This window comes from Lynx rufus, unplaced genomic scaffold (assembly GCF_022079265.1).
Source record: "Lynx rufus isolate CCGP_SWC_20201006 ecotype Redwood Valley unplaced genomic scaffold, mLynRuf1.p SCAF_4, whole genome shotgun sequence".
NCBI classification, from domain to species: Eukaryota; Metazoa; Chordata; class Mammalia; order Carnivora; family Felidae; genus Lynx; species Lynx rufus.
Genome location: NW_025814856.1, coordinates 13247612 through 13264172, shown reverse-complemented (window position 1 = coordinate 13264172; position 16561 = coordinate 13247612). Strand labels below are relative to the sequence as shown.

Below are 16561 nucleotides of genomic sequence, written 5' to 3'. Positions count from 1 at the left end.
TTTGATGTTCTTTCCCAGGAAATTTCTTACATATCCTCACTAGCCTAGCACCTCTGAGGCTGGCTAGCCTGCCTTCCTCCCAACCACAATGATTTTCCTGAATTCCCCTCACCCCCTCTCCTTTTGTGCCAGTCACTGTGTAGGCCCCAGCGCTAAAACAATGGCAAACAGTAGACAATTCCAAGGCTTTGAGAGTTTTCTAATATAGTGGGCAAGGCAGAGGTAAGTCAGATAATGGCACAGACATAAAATCAGTTCGGAAGCAGAGGTTCATCATGCTAAGAGGACAGCCAACCAGGCCTTGCCTTGGGGAGGTCAGGGAAAGCTTCCTGTAGGAGGTGACCTCGCAAGGAGCTACAATCTGACCTTAGTTACCTACAAAAGCCTGTTACCTCCTCCGGTGTTAGCTACCTCCAATAGCCAGTGATTCATTCATTCATCCATTCATTCATTCAATTATTCATTCATCAATTGAACTCCCATAGGTTCTAGGTATTCATGGATGCGGTGGGGACAAAACAGGCAAAATTCTTTCCAGAACGGAGCAAAACAGGATAAGAGGAGGGAAGCAAAAGATGTAAGATCGTTCTGTAAATGAGTAAACCCCGGGAAGGAAATAAAATAGAGCGAAGGAAGAGTAAGCGCCCCCCCCCCAAAAAAAAACAAGATCCATAAAAATCCATCTAATCGACACTGCCACCTTCTCCCAAAGCCATGGGTACCTTATCACCCTCTAGCAGAGGGTGCAGGGAGGAGAAACTCCTTCCAGCGGACCTGGTTGCTCAGTCGCTCACCTAGCCACTAATTGAATTCCTTCTGTATGCAAAAGGCAACCTTCAGGGGATTACACAGACCACGCGAGGGTGAGGCGGGGAATTCTGTGTGCTCTTGGGTGATCGCTCCCCTTCAGGACCTTGGGACCACGTTCGTAACTAGGGCTACAGCGTGGGTTATCCAGCAGTCCCAGAGCTGCCCTGATGGTCAAGACTGAGCTTTTTAAGGCAATACCTTTTAAGGCTGTCCTCCCCAAATCCCCCAAGGTGATAGTGCGCGGATGGGGGTGTTTATCCCCATTTTGCAGATGAGCAAGACGAAGCTCAGACGGGAGCAGATTCCCGCTAGGCAACCCGGCGCGTATTGGCGAACAGACTTGGGTCTGTAGACCCTCCGCCTGCTACCCCCGCCCCTGCCCCCGCCCCGGCCCTCTTCCCCGTCCTGGTTCTCGCCCCCGCCCCCGCCCCCGTCCGGGGTGGTGCGGCAGTCTCTGCCCCTTTAAGAACGCCCCGCGGAAACAAGCAGGAAGAGGGTGGTGCTTGCTCCCAAGACGGATGTGCGCTGGAGCCAATGGGTGCTGCAGTCGCAGCAGCGGCGACCAATGGGCGTGGTGGGGGCGGGGCCGGGCGCCCGAGCCTGGTTCCCGAGGCGCGGCAGCCGCGGCTGGGGGCGGGGAGGGGGGCGCAGGACCCCAGGCGGGGGTCCCGGAGCCGGAGGCACGTGTCCCGGGGCGCCGGCAGGGTTGCCCCGGCTGGGGGCGCTACCCAGGCCTGGGCTGGTCTGGGTGCTGGGGCGGCGGGGGCTGGGGCCGATGGGCGGGGCCAAAGGCCGCGGGGGGAGGCGAACCGGTTGCGGGGGGAGCGGAGGGTCGGAGTGCTAGAGGGGGCGCGGCCGAGCGGGGGCAACCGGGGGTGGGGACCGAATGGGGCTGAAGGGAGTGGGTGGGGGCGCTGCTGCCAGAGAAGTGCAGGGCCTGGGCCCCCGAGGGGTGCGAGGGGTCGGGGGCCCCAGACTGGTGGCGTCAAAGAGGCATGAAGCGTTGGGGCCCTGGGTGGGAGGTTGACGAAGAACCAGGCCTGGGCCGGGGGCGTCTAGAGGGCGTAGAGTGTTATGCGATCCGGAGAGGGGCGTCTGGGGACATCAGGGTGTTTACGGGTCGACTGAGTGGCTGTGGGGGTAGCTGGCCCGGGCTGGGGGCGGTGGTTGGGGGGGGGGGGGGCTGAGGGCGAGCTATGCGGGCGCAGGGGATTGTGGGGGTAGGGGCTGGGAGGGTCTCAGAATATGGGGCCAAAGACCGGAAGGAGCAGGCAGGTGAGGGTTAGGGAGAGGATGCTGTGGGTTAGAATGATGGCTAGGCTCTACCAGCTCCGAGCTTGGGGCCTGGGGGAAGGGGACAGTTGATGGCCCGAGGAAGAGGCTGTAGAATGCCACGGGGGTCTTGATCACTCTTGTAAAGGAGGCTACTTTGAGAATGGTCTGGAGGCTTGAGAAGAGGAGAAAGGGCTCCCAGGGAAGAGTTTGGGCCAGGGTCTTTGGTGTTGGGGCAGTGGTATTAGGTTCAGGTTATGGAAAGAGAAGGCTTGGGATTTCTAGGTGGCTCCCCATAGGAGAAGGGGCAGCTGAAGGTAGGGAGCCCTGGTGAAGACTCAATTCCCTTTGGGCTCTAAAAATAGACTTCCTGAGACTTCAGTCGCCCTAAAAAAATCCCAGCACCCCCTTTGGGCATTTAATCAGATAAGCCCCAGGTTCAAATTCTGCCCCTGCAGTTGCCTTGCTCTGTGACCTTGGGTAAATGACTTTGCCCCTCTGGGCCTCAATTTCCTTTTCTGCAAAATATGGGGGAGGGGAATGTTTCCTACTTCTCTGGGTATTTATAAAGACTAAAAGATAATTAGCTGTAATAATAGCTAACATTGTTTGGGACTGATTGATGTCCACGGCTTGGTGGTTCTTTCCCCACTAGTATAGATGAGGAAATTGAGGCCTGGAGCCCCTGAGTCACACAGCAAGTGTTTGGCAGCGTGGCGAATGGATGCAGAGGAGAATTTGAGGGGCTGGGTGGTGGGATTCTTACCCCATCCATTCCCCCCACCAGGGCCAATTCCCGTCCCCCCAGCAGCATGGCATCCTGTGCTGAGCCCTCTGCCGCGGGTCCTGAGCCCGCTGCCCCACCGCCTGCTGGGGTCCCACCACTTGAGGACTTCGAGGTGCTGGATGGGGTGGAAGACGCAGAGGGCGAGGAGGAGGAGGAGGAGGAGGAGGAGGAAGATCTGAGTGAGCTGCCACCACTTGAAGACGTGGGGCAGCCTCCACTGGAGGAGGCTGAGCAGCCTGGGGCCCTGGCCCGAGAATTCCTGGCCGCCATGGAGCCTGAGCCCGAGCCCGCCCCAGCCCCTGATGAGTGGCTGGACATCCTGGGTAAGGAGCAGGGGTGGCTTGGGTTGACCCACAGGGCTTGGACAGCTCAGGTTCAGAAGTGACCTTGGCCTAGGCCCCCTTCTCCCCTGAGCCTCATTTTTCCTTCTCTGCTATGAAGTAGGTTTGAAATAAAACACGTAACCACGGTGATTGCCAGCCACAGGCAACTGGTTGAGATACTTCATGTTTAAGAATCCCTTTCGTTGTCACATGCACACACGCACATGCACCTGGTGTTATGTCCCTGTTTCCCAGAGCTGCTAACAGAGGCTCAGAGGGGCTGAGTCACCTGCCCGGAGCCACACAGCCAGCACACCAGGCGCTGGCAGCTCCCAACCCCCACTGCTTCTTTTTTTGGCATTTGTCTGGCAAGTGCCTGTCTCCTGAAAATGTGTCCATGGGTCAGATGGATCTGCGGAACGTCCCATTTTGTTCATGCTTCTGTCTGGCTCATAGCATGCATTAGCATTGTAGCTGCTCAGAGAAGTCCTGCAAGAAAGAAACTAGGGGAACCCACCCATATGCCCCACCTCATGATAACAACTCTGGAAACTAGAAAACCTTTTGCTACTGGTACTGATATCTAGCGTTATTCAATAATGTCGGTGTCCGCTAATAAATATGTTAGTGAAACATCATTTTTACACTGTTGATACTAACGTTAAAATAAGAGTGTTAAATAACACTGATACCGATAATACAGAATTGTCACTGATACTATCTTTATTGCTGATAAAAACATTGTTACTTCTAAAAATAACACCAGGTAATATTTACTGAGCACTGGTTCTGTGCCAGGCCTGTGCATCGTATTTTATCCTCACGACAACCCTGTGATGTAATTCCTACCATATCCCCATTTTGCAAATGAGGAAACTGAGGCTCAGAGAAGTGGCGGTGCTTGCCCAAGGTCACACAGCCCCCTTGGCCATATTAGAATTTGGGAAGCTCTTTACTGATATTAAGAGCTGCCCTGCTGGCCTTCTGCACGCAAACCTGATTTTGTCCTTTTATATTTGAGCCAGCCACTTTCTGAGGTCAGTATTTGGGCTTCTATACAAGGAAACTGAGACCCTGAGAGGGTACTTGATTTCCCCAGAGTCTACCCCGATGAGAGGCAGTGCCTGGTTGTAACCCTTCCAGGACACCCACCATTAGTGCCCAGAAACTTCTAGACACAGGGATCCCTAGGGATCCCCTAGGTCATTGGTTCTGAGACTGGATGTAGGGCATGTACAAGTCAAGGAGTAGCACAGAAATTTGGAACATTCTAGAATATTGCAGAATATCAATCGATAACTTTCTTGTCCTTAACTTTTAGTCTAAGGTACATTTCGAGTTATGGTATATTCCAGACTGGTTGGAATATTATGGAATGCAGATAAATGTCAGAATATGGGTGACTGTAGGTAGTATCAGTATGACAAGGCCCCACAGGTGTAAGCCCTCGATTGCCTGTGGTTGTCTTGGGATGTCAGTGGGTGTCTTCATTGCGGTTTGTAAGGGTGCTCGGCCTCATGCCTGCTTAGTAGCTGTTGGCTGTGACCATTGGCCATTCCTGTGATTGCTTGGGGCATGGAGAAAAACATGAGCTCTGGGGCCATCACAGGCACTTTTGCATGTAGGCCCTCTGGCTCTGTTTAACTTTTAAATTTAGCGATGTGGCGCTTCGGTAGGAACACACGCCTGGCGTCACAGGCACTCTGCTAACCAAGCAAACTGCTCACTGGGTGTCTCCAGGGGTCCCCCTGACTACCTCATTTCATGGTGAGGTAAATTGAGGCCCAAATATCAAGGGCTGGATTGGAACCAGGGGAGGAAGATGGGGGTGGCTCCAGAGTCTGGATATCCCTGCCAGCCTGACAATGCTGGGCAGGACAACTTTTCTCAGCCCTTTGCCCTGGACGAGTCTTAATTTTCTTAAGATGATGGTCAGACAGGCCATTATCATCACCCCTTAAGTTAATCCTTTAATGCCCAGTGTCCAGCCAGGGACAGTTCCAGAGGCATGGGATCACCTGCCCAGTAAGTGGCAGAGCAGCTGTTTGAGGCTCAGCTGAGTGCTGGGGGAGGGGTGCTCAGGGAGCAGGCACCCATCTAAGCCGCCTAGTGACAGGTTGCTCGTCCCTGGTCCCCGGCAGGCAATGGGCTGTTAAGGAAGAAGACGCTGGTCCCGGGCCCACCCGGCTCAAGTCGCCCAGCTAAAGGCCAGGTAGTCACTGTGCAGCTGCAGACTTCGCTGGAGAATGGCACTCGGGTACAGGAAGAGCCAGAGCTGGTGTTCACGCTGGGCGACTGCGATGTCATCCAGGTGGGAAGGGGCGAGGGGACTGGCAGCTGCCCTGGGGTTGAGCGGAGGAGGCAAGGCGGGATGGAGGGGAGGTGGTGGTGGCTGGCAGGGGCTGGGCTTGGGGGCCGGAAGATGGGGGGGCCGGAGCAAACATGGCATTGCTACTCTGCACCTGAGCCTGCCTGACCCCTTGCCCTTACACACCCAGGCCCTGGATCTCAGCGTTCCGCTCATGGATGTCGGGGAGACAGCTATGGTCACTGCTGATTCCAAGTACTGCTATGGCCCCCAGGGCAGGTGAGAACCTGTCACCAGCAGGGTCCCCATGGGGGACCCCTTTGCCTGCCAATTTTATATAAAAGAAACAGACTTAGGGAAGGGAAGTTACTCTCCAAGTCAGGTAGCTCATGGGTGGTAAGTTACTTCCCTTTCGGTGTACTGAGGAGGGGGTGACAGTGGGGCCAGCTCCAAGACTTGAACCCTTTCCCCCCTGCTCCCTAGCTAAACCAGCATGTCTGAGGTTCGTTCATAGTGGCCGCTGGGTCTGAGTGCTGCTCTTGCCCCATCCCCCAGCAGGAGCCCATACATCCCCCCCCACGCGGCCCTGTGCCTGGAAGTGACCCTGAAGACTGCCGTGGATGGACCCGACCTGGAAATGCTCACGGGGCAGGAGCGTGTGGCTCTGGCCAACCGGAAGCGGGAGTGTGGCAATGCCCACTACCAGCGGGCCGACTTCGTGTTGGCTGCCAATTCCTACGACCTCGCCATCAAGGCCATCACCTCTAGCGCCAAAGGTGACTGCCAGGTCAAATCTTGCCATTCCCCTGCAGAGGCATCCACTAGTGTGCCAGAAACTTCCCTCTGCCACAGAGGGCCTCAGACTCCGAGTGTTCTAGAATATTCCAGAGTATGGATAGATGTTCAGCTATTCCTAATCTTTAGGTTAGGGTCCACTCCGGAGTTGCAGCGTATCCCTGATCAGTGGAATGTTACAGACGCAGGTGTATGTAGGAACCTGGGTGGCTGTAGACCGTGTCAATCCATGTGCCCTGTGGTTAGGCCTTTGCGTTGCCTAGCCTCCATCTTACAGACTCCTTGATAGCGCCCTAAGGTTGGCGCTGGCCTTGGCGTATGTTAGAAATAGGGAAACTGAGACCAGAGGACTCATGGAACAGATGGCAGGGGCTGGGCTTGGGGGATCAGATGATGGAGGCCCCACCACTGGGAACTCAGAGCCCCCTTCCCCGTCTCCTGTGACGGGGATACTCAGAGGCCCTCCCCACCCAGGCTCCTCTGCCGTGAGGTACAGAAGGAGTGGGCCTTGGCCTGAGTCACACAGCATACGGGGCGCATTTCCCCGAAGTGGAAGGCGGCCGTCGCTCCGCAGACGGGCAGTGGTGGGGGCCTGGCAGTGTGGTAGCCACTGCCGTGGCTGAGCACCGTCCTCCCACAGTGGACATGACATTCGAGGAGGAGGAGCAGCTCCTGCAGCTGAAGGTGAAGTGTCTGAACAACCTGGCAGCCTCCCAGCTGAAGCTGGACCACTATCGTGCAGCGCTGCGCTCCTGCAGCCTCGTGCTTGAGCACCAGCCCGACAACATCAAGGCGCTCTTCCGCAAGGGCAAGGTGAGCTGTGGGCTGCAGATGGATGGACCGCCAGCCACGGGCAGACGGGCATAGGCTGCAGGTGGGCAGGCTGGTTCCCCCGCCCAGAACAGTGGGGCTGGTTCCAGACTCTGGATTTGAGACGGGCATAAGCATCAACCAGCCAAGCTCTCTGGGGTACAAGTGGGGAACCTGAGTCCTAGGCAGGTGCTTTGGTATGGCCTGAATCCCAGTAATTCATTGACCGAGGCCAGACTTGAATCCTAGGTCCTATTATCCCTGACACTGCGGGGTAGCCTATTGGTGACTGCTCCTTGCATGTAATCCTCCGTGGTTCCCATCTTTGTCGGAATAAAAGCCAAGTCCTCATTGCAGCCCTTGGGGCTCTGAGTCATCTGGTCCCCTGCCATCACCTTCTGCCTCTCTTCTTCATCCTGCTCAGCTTCCTCGCTGTTCCTGCCCAGGCCAGGCCTACTCCCACCCTAGTGACTTTGCACAGCCTATGCCCTCTGCCTGAGACATGCATACCCCAGATCCCCCCCCTGCCCCCCCATGGGCCCCTCTCTGATCCCTTCAGGTCTTTGCTCTGATGTCATCTCCTCAGGAAGCTCTCCCGGCCACACACCCCTGCCCCCTGCCCTGTCTTCATGCTTTCCATGTTGTCGTCAGCATTGACAGGTGTCATTATGGCTGTTACCTCCCTTACGAGAAGCTGGAGATTTTGTCTGGCTCACTTGGTGTGAAATCTCTAGCCCTGCAAACAGGGCCAGGTACACAGGGGGTACCCAGTAAGTGCTGTGGAACGTAGGGATGAATTTGGCCTGTGAAGATTTGACTGTAATTGCTTTCGCCCCCATTTTTGTTGATCCTTGCCCTTGTGTATGTGTGTGTGTGTGTGTGTGTGTGTGTGTGTGTGTGTCTGTCTGTCTGTCTGTGTCTGCGTGTGTGTCTGTGCGTGTGTGTGTGTTGACAGGGAGTTCAGCACCTTTTATCAGTGAATGGAGGAAATTGAGATACAAGCAAATGGTGGATCACCCAGCCCGTTTATGAGAGGCATGAACAGGGCCTTTCTCCACCCAGCATTTTTAAAGCACTTGTGTGTAGAGTTCTGTGTAGAAGCTTGGGAAGAAAATGCTGCCCCTATTTTCCAAAGGTTTATAATCCTCTTGGGGGCAGTGGGATTGTCTGCTAATGTGGTCTCATGCATGTTTGTGTCTGCTGGTTGTAGTGACAGGAACGTTCTCAAACTGATTCAAGCAAGAGGAGGAATTAATAGCTTGTGGAACTGCCAGGGTGCTTGGCTTCAGGCATGGCTGGATCCAGGCATTAGCAATGTTGTGAGGATGCTGTGCCTGTCTGCTACGGGTTTCCCTCTCAACGTGACCGAGATGCTGCTTCTTACCCCCTCAAAAGACCAAGGCTTCCATCCTCCCCACTTAGCATCTGGTCTCTGAGTGACACCAGCATTGTTCAGGCTGGATCTCATTGGCTGGCTCTGAATCATCCACTGTAGCCAAAGCTTCGGAAACATTCACCTGGCTTCTTGAACCAGCCAGGGTGGCGAGGGAGGAGGTGAGGCCACACCCAGGTCTCCTGCAGAGGCTGAGACTGACATGTAGGGGTGGGAGCAGATTGGGATGACACCGCCTAGTGGGGCACTCGTGTAGTCTGAGGGCTCGGGAGTGAAGGTGGCTGGAACCCTGGGGTGGTTGTTGGTGATAGATTTGGGACTAGTCAGGGTGGCCAGGAGCCTGGCAGGGCTGGGTCTTTTGAAGAAGACCACGGTCCGTTGTGGTTCTGGAGTGATGCCATCCGTTTCCTCCCACAGGTGCTGGCCCAGCAAGGGGAGTACAGTGAGGCCATCCCCATTCTGAGGGCAGCCCTGAAGCTGGAACCTTCCAACAAGGTGAGCAGACAGGAGATGCCCTTGGGACTTGTCCTGCCAGCCTATCTGGGAAGTCATCCTGGAGTCTTCTTGTTCTTGCTGTGGTTTTCCCTATGGTGTTCCAGCCTGGGGAGTGACAGGGGATCGGTGGCTGAAGAGCCACAGCCAGCTGGCTGAGACCGTCACGACTCCTGCATAGGTGGTCTGGGCTCAGCCCTCCCCCACGGGGATCCCAGAGGCCAAGGGTGCCACTAACCGCGGCCGTGTCAATGTCTTCAGCTTTTCTCCCGGAATCTTCCTCTCTCCTGGCCACCTTGTGCTCTGCCTCCTCCACTGGTTACCTAGGGGGATAGAGATGCCGGCCCCTACTTTGCTGAGGCCCAGAGAGGGGCAGGTGGAACTTCCATGTCCCAGTGGACCCAGTCCAAAGTGACCAGGGGCCACAGAAAGGCAGAGCATCAGAGATGATGGTCCAGTTTAGATGGTCAGGTTGCATGTTCTTCGCCCAATTGACACCCACCTCTTGCAGACGATCCACGCAGAGCTCTCGAAACTGGTGAAGAAGCACGCAGCCCAGCGGAGCACAGAGACCGCCCTGTACCGGAAAATGCTGGGCAACCCCAGCCGGCTGCCTGCCAAGTGTCCTGGCAAGGGTGCCTGGGTGAGCTGGGGCTGGCAGGCACAGGGATGCTCCCAGAGGAGGGGTAGGGGCTAAGGGTGGGGCACACCACGCAGAAGGAGTTTCTTCATTTTGCCAGCATTGATGTCCTTGTCAACCGGGCTGGACCATGCTGGAGACACAGAGAAGCCGCAGCCCTGTGTGGCCAGGGCTGGAGCAGGAGATGGAACACAATTTCGAGGGCTCAGGGCAGGGAATGATAGCTCTTCCAGAGGGGAAGGGGTAGTGTTCTAGGACAGGGGAGTTTCGATGCTTGAGTAGGAGTTTGCCAGAAGGCAGGAAAGGCATTGTCCAGCAGTGGTTTGCTGGGAGGCCTCTTTCGGCCATGTTGGTAGGTGAAGACCAGGGTATCTGTCTTGACCACCCTCCAGCCTTCTCTTCCCTCCCCTTTATCCACAGTCCATCCCATGGAAGTGGCTGTTTGGGGCGACTGCTGTTGCCCTGGGGGGCGTGGCTCTCTCTGTGGTCATCGCTGCCAGGAACTGACCACCCAGGTGGCCACCACCCCTTCGCACACCGTGGACCCCACCCCGCGCTCCCTGACTTCCCCAGGCTCCCTGTCAACTGCCCTGTCTGATCTAGCCCCCTCCTCTGGGGCGGGAGCAGTGAGGTTTGGGGGCCACGTGGCCCTAGTGAGCCAGGAGGGACTATGGCCCTATAGGAGGAAATTGAGGCAGGGCCCGGGCTCCATATCCAGCCCGGAGGGAGGGGGCCCTCATTCCTCCAGACCCAATTTCCACTCCCACCCCCAACCCCTTGGGTTTGGTCTCAGCAGAGGCCGGCTTCAGTTTCTCCTTCCCAACAGGCCTGGGGGCAGCCCTTTCCTGACCCAGTCCCTCTCCAAGCACCACCACCCACCCACCCCGCCTGCTGCCCTCTGTCCAGGTTCTCCCTCCTACCCCTTCTGTGAAATAAAGCCTCCTACCCCGCACTCTGCTGGCTCCAGTACCTTCTTCCGCTGTCACTTGGGGCGGGGCCAGAGACAGCCTGTGTCACATCCAGGGTCATGCAGGACTAGAGCGGGGGGTGTCTCCTCTCAGACCACAGCAGACCTGCTTTACACAGGGGGAAATGGAGGCCTGGAGAAGTGGGGCAATGTGTTCCGGGTACCCAGCTGGACTCCGCAGGAGTTCACACCCAGCTGTGCTGGTTACCCCACTGCTGTCCTCTCTGTTGCCCCATCTGAAGATGGGGATCCTGGCAGGATCTAACTGGGTGCTGGGCTGAGACTTCAGTGGCCACAGGGGTCTGGCTGTGCTGCACGCTGACAGCCCCGTGTCTGGGTAGCAGCGTGGCCAGTGCAGAGGCCCTGGAGCAGGGGTGAGCCTGATGTGTTCAAGGTTGAGCAGAGTGTGTGGTCAGCAGAACTGGACCCTGCAGGGCCTCAGGGACTATGGAGAGGGGTTGGGGTTGATTCCAGGAGCTCCTCTTGGTTTTGTTTAGTTTTTCTCCCAATCTGAGGCTGTAGGATCATCTCCTTTAAATGCTGTGTACCATCACAGCCAGAACAGGTAGAGCCAGTGTTCAGGCCTCTGTCAGTGCAGCACCTGAGACCCTTCTCAAGGCTTCATCCTGCCTCCAGGAAAGGAGATCTCTGGGAATAGATCACCGTTAAGGATCTGTCCTGCACCTGTCCCCTTACAGCCCAGGAGGGAAAGCCATTGGCCACAGCCACTCAGCAGAAGGTAGCAATCAGGCCTTGAACTTGCCTGCACCAGGCCCTTGCTCTATAAGCCTGTGGACATAGATCTGTGGACACCGATCTGTTGGTGGCTTGAACCCTCCTTTCCGCCATTCAGCCCTCTTAGGCTTCTACTTTGTACTCAGACAGGAGGGGGGCTCTGTGAGTGGTGCTGGGGTAAGGGCTGTGGGTTGGCCAGGCTCGGGGGACTGGAGTCCCAGGTAGGACACCCCCCCTTTCCTCAGACTTGCTGACCTCAGGCTGGGAAGCTGGCCTGAGGGGTGGCCAGTGGGATGGTGGGCTGGCTAGGGTGACTTCCTGGCCGAGGTTGTGAGAGTAACCACTGCCATCATTCCCAAGTGGCGATCATGTCTGTCATGGCACTCGTCCACCGGGTACCCACGGCGGCCTCATGCTGTGTCCATTTTTCGCACATTCTGGAGGCAAGTTCTTTGTCAGGTAGTATATTGTGAATATTTTCCCCATTCTGTGGCTCACTTTTCATTTTCTTAGAGCAGATATTTTTTCAACATTTATTTATTTTTGGGACAGAGAGAGACAGAGCATGAATGGGGGAGGGGCAGAGAGAGAGGGAGACACAGAATCGGAAACAGGCTCCAGGCTCTGAGCCCTCAGCCCAGAGCCTGACGCGGGGCTCGAACTCACGGACCGCGAGATCGTGACCTGGCTGAAGTCGGACGCTTAACCGACTGCGCCACCCAGGCGCCCCCAGATATTTTTAATGAAGTCCAATTTATCAGCTTTTTCTACCTTTCTGTGTGCTTTTTGTCAATATTCGCTAAATCGAGTTTGTAGGGATTTTTTTAGGCTTTTTTTTTTTTCTGTTTAACGTCTATTTATTTATTTATTTTGAGAGAGAGAGAATCCCAAGCAGGCTCTGTCCTATCAGCACAGAGCCCAACGTGGGGCTTGATCTCACAAACTGTGAGATCATGACCTAAGCTGAAATTAAGAGTCGGATGTTTAACTCACTGAGCCACTCAGGCGCTCCTAGGCTTTCTTTTAAATGGTTTATGGCTTCAACTTTTCTATGGAGACTACAATTCACTTTCAGTGAACGTTCGTATATAGTGTAAGGTTGGAGTTAAGGTTCATTTTTTCCCCTATAGCTATCCAGTTGTTCCAGAAACATCTGTGGGGAAGACTTTCTCTTCCCTAGTGAGTTACTGCGGCAGCTTTGTAAAAAATCAGTTGACCACACTGGTCAACTACTCCATGCTGAGGGTCTCTGTGTCCTCTTTGTGGGTCCCACACTGGGTCCCATGCTGTCTTGAAGACTAGTTTTTTAGTAACAGTGGAGTCTGGCTGAGTGTGTCTGCTCCCTTTGCTCCAAGGATTTTTTGGTTGTGCCCATTATTAGCTGAGCAGATTGAGGCTCAGAAAAGAGTCAGCTCCTGTCCAGGAGCTGGCCCATCACCAAGAAACAATAGGCAGGATTAGGCCCAGGTCAGCCTGCCTCCAGAGCCCATGCTCTGACCCCCAGCCAATTCTACACCTCTCTGCAAGTTATGGCCAGAAATGAGAGAGGCTTTGAATGCCATCGCCAGAAGTGTGACATTTAGAATATTCATTCCTTTGGTCATTTTAGCCTCAATTGTGTGAATGGGGTGGGCGGGGTAGGGTGTCCAGGACGAGGGGCATTGAAGTGTCCCTGAAGACACAGGAGTCCTTTAGCAGGCATAAAGAGTGCTCCCAGGACTGGCATGGCATGTCAAAGGTGTGCCGGCTGGGCAGTACATGATACATTCAGAGGACAGCTAGGATGGATGTTCTTTCATATGAAAACAGGTATCAGTGCCTCCTGTGTACTTGGTCTTAGGCAATGACTCAGCCTTGCCTTGCCCTTGAAGGGTACAGCTCACAGTGGGCTGTGAATTGGAAGTGAGCATGATAGAATGAGCTCTGTGTGTGTGTGTGTGTGTGTGTGTGTGTGTGTGTGTGTGTGTGTATGGGGGGCGGGGGGAGAGGGAGGCACTCACATCTCCTGAGCACTTTGATGAAGCATCCTTTGCATGCCTCCATCACATGTCGTCCTTAAAGGACGAGCTCCTGGGGCGTGGGTGAGGGCTGGCTGGAGTCACCCAGCGTGGTACCATTAGGTCCCTGAATGCCTGTCCTCTGTTTTTCCTCCTGGTTGAACTCACCTTCACTCCTTTCCATGCAGATAGGGCTGGTTCCCCACCAGCCTTCAGGGATGGATCTGCAACCCAGGCCTGACCAATCAGAGCGTTCTAGCACCCTGGCCACAGTGATTGGCTCCACACTGTGACCCACAACGAGCCAATCAAAGCCTTCCCTGAAACTTCTGGACCCAGAGGAAGTAGATACTCTTCTACTCTAGAGGATGCTGAGTTGGGGCTGATGGCCTGGTACTGCTGTGGTTATCTTTGTCTCTATGAAGAGGGTCCTGAGAGTGAAGGCCATCCAGAGAGCAGAGCTGAGAGAGAGACTGAGTCACGGTGATCCTATTCAGCTCCTGGAGCTAGCTGTGCCCCGCCCCAGGTCTATCATTTCTTCACTCTTTTGAGCCAATAATTGTTTTTGCCTGAGTCAGCCTGGATTTTCTGTTGCATGTGGGCATTTAGAGGAGGGAAGTCTGCTGGGTTGTATCAGTTTTGTTCTGTGGCCTGTTGTGTCCTCCTCAGGGAGCCTCCCTGACTGGGCAGAGGACAGAAAGGAGTAATCATAAATGCTTGTGGACAGATGGATGGGTGAAAGGAAGAAAATTACCATGGAGGGGATCGGCTGTGGCGCCATCAGAGTCACCTAAGCATGAAAGTGTTTTAACTGACTTTGAACATTTTCCAGAAGGTATAGCCAGCACACAGGCCACCTTTGAGGAAGAGTCTGCATGGTCATCACTATAAACTCTTTCCAGATAATGCTAGGCCGTACCTTCTTCATTGCTCACGGTGAGGATAATACAGCTGATCCATGAAGCAAAACGGTGGTTTGGGGACACTTGGAGCCCCACCTGATACAGGTCAGTAAGGAAGTAACTCAGCAGACCTAGGCTGTCCAAACCCTGTACGTTCCCAAGAAAGGACTGGCCCTCGGTCTGCTCCTGGCAGGTCCCATCTACGTCTAAGTTCTTGGGATGTCCTGACAGATAAAAGTGTCTGTTTACCTAAGACCTTGGGCCACACCAGAGAGTCTATGCTAATAATATACTTTAGGGTGGGGCTTTTAACCAAATGGTATCAACTTGACCTCTGGAGGGGCTGGAGACTGAGGTCAAGCACATGGGTGGTCAGCCTTCCTCCCCAGTAGAAACTCTGGATAATGAGGCTCGGGTGAGCTTCCCTGGTTGGCAGTACTGTGTGTGTGTTGTCGCAAAGGTTGTGACAGGTCTGCACCTGGACGCTTGTGCCTGGTTTCTCCAGGGCTCTGCCTCACGCATTCTTCTCCTTGAGGACTTTAGACTGTCCTTTCACTGTGATCAACCATAGCCATGAACAGAACAGCTTTTCTGAGTTCTGTGGGTCCTTCTAGTCAATCATCAAACCTGAGCATAGTCTTGGGGATCCCCAACAACAGATGTCTTTACTCCCTGTCCCAAGAAGGACTGTTAGCCTCCCAGATGCACAGATGAGGCCTGAGGACCTACAAGCTAGACTTGCTGGCTCTGAGATGCCCAGCTGAGGGGGCAGTGAAGCAGGCATTGGACCCTGAGGCTGCATGCTGGCTGCCCCACCACGAAGAGGGGCTCTCTCCAAAGTGAGTGCCCTAATGAGTCCTTGCATTCTGTCTGCTGCAAAGTAGTATGTTTCAGAATCCCTGAGGCTCATTTGCTGACTGAACAACTGAGTTTGTAGGAGGCTGTGGGACAGGTGTGCAGAGATGTGGCTCCTAGGGCTATGGGCTGCAGAAGTTTTAAGGTGTTCCCGAGATTTCTTATTCTATATCATCCCAGGACTAGAAGTGGGACAGATCTCATTCCTGTGATTATGTTATTGGGCCAATTGACTTTAAGACATGGGGATAATCTGAGTGGGCCTGACTCACTGGTTGCAGATGAGGAAATCAGAGGGATTTGAACCATGAGAGGGGTTCAGCATTCAACACTCAGAATTCTCCCTCTCGATAGAGGGAGGCTTTCTCTTACTGAGATGGAGGAGGCCATGTGGCTAGCACCTGAGAGTGGCCCCCAGCTGACAGAAAGGAAATGGGGACTATAGTCCTACAACCACCAGGAAATGAGTTCTGCCAACAGGCTCAAGAAGCTTGGATATGGATCCTTCTCCAGTTGAGCCTCCGGATGAGGATGCAGTCCAGCCAACACCTCCATTGCAGCTTCATGAGACCTTGAGCAGAGGACCAGTTAAAACATATCACTCCCAGGCACTGTGAGATAATTTCTGACTCCCAGGCACTGTGAGATAATAAATGTTTATTGTTTTAAGCCACTAAGTTTGAAGTATTTTGTTATATAGCAGTATATAACTAATACATATATTAGTAATAGCTATTAGCAATAGCTGACTAATAGTGGGTGTTCATCCCAGTGTGGTTTAAAATTTTTTTTTTTAACGTTTATTTTATTTTTGAGACAGAGAGAGACAGAGCATGAATGGGGGAGGGTCAGAGAGAGAGGGAGACACAGAATCTGAAACAGGCTCCAGGCTCTGAGTGGTCAGCACAGAGTCCGACGCGGGGCTTGAACTCACGGACCGCGAGATCATGACCTGAGCCGAAGTCGGCCGCTTAACCGACTGAGCCACACAGGCGCCCCCCAATGTGGTTTAAAAACACATAAACTGCAAACAACCTAAAGATGTGACAGAAAGGGATTATATAGATACACTGTTGTAAACTCATTAGTAATGATTTCCAGGGGTGCCTGGGTGGCTCAGTTGGTTAAGCGTACGACTTTTGGCTCAGGTCTTAATCTCGCGGTTCATGAGTTCAAGACCCGCATCGGGCTCTGGGCTGACAGCTCAGAGCCTGGAGCCTGCTTCAGATTCTGTGTCTCCCTCTCTCCCTGCCCCTCCCTCCCTTTTTCTCTCTCTCTCAGAACTAAACATTAAAAAATAATAATAATAATTACTTCCATGATGATGCTATTTGCCATTGGTCCAGGGCCCGGCTTTTGTGTAAATGCCATTATTATCCCTGTTTTATGATGTGAGCACACTGAGAAGGGTAAGACATGTCCAAAGCCATATAGGGGATGAGGAGTAGACTAGAGTCACTGTTCCCATCATAGAG

The 16561-nt window shown here is 54.1% G+C and overlaps 1 protein-coding gene across 2 annotated transcripts; it reads left to right on the top strand.

Moving 5' to 3' along the window:
* The first annotated feature begins 1398 nt into the window (after nt 1–1398).
* Nucleotides 1399–10582, top strand: FKBP8 (FKBP prolyl isomerase 8). 2 transcript variants are annotated; one of them, XM_047095769.1, is made up of 9 exons: nt 1399–1490; nt 2870–3192; nt 5334–5503; nt 5691–5779; nt 6059–6276; nt 6936–7108; nt 8916–8993; nt 9502–9633; nt 10051–10582. In XM_047095769.1, exons 2-9 carry the CDS (start codon nt 2895–2897, stop codon nt 10135–10137), a joined length of 1245 nt encoding a protein of 414 aa, XP_046951725.1. In that variant the 5' UTR covers nt 1399–1490; nt 2870–2894; the 3' UTR covers nt 10138–10582. The 2 variants fall into 2 exon arrangements, with proteins under 2 accessions (XP_046951725.1, XP_046951724.1); XM_047095768.1 differs by having other exon boundaries at nt 6056–6276.
* The last annotated feature ends 5979 nt before the right edge of the window (nt 10583–16561 follow it).

Bases quoted from the DNA above. Each gene is read 5' to 3' on its own strand.
- FKBP8 (XM_047095768.1), top strand. From the start codon at position 2,895: ATGGCATCCTGTGCTGAGCCCTCTGCCGCGGGTCCTGAGCCCGCTGCC. The intron at 3,193-5,333 runs GTAAGGAGCAGG...GGTCCCCGGCAG, and splicing joins TGAGTGGCTGGACATCCTGG to GCAATGGGCTGTTAAGGAAG. The intron at 8,994-9,501 runs GTGAGCAGACAG...CACCTCTTGCAG, and splicing joins AGCTGGAACCTTCCAACAAG to ACGATCCACGCAGAGCTCTC.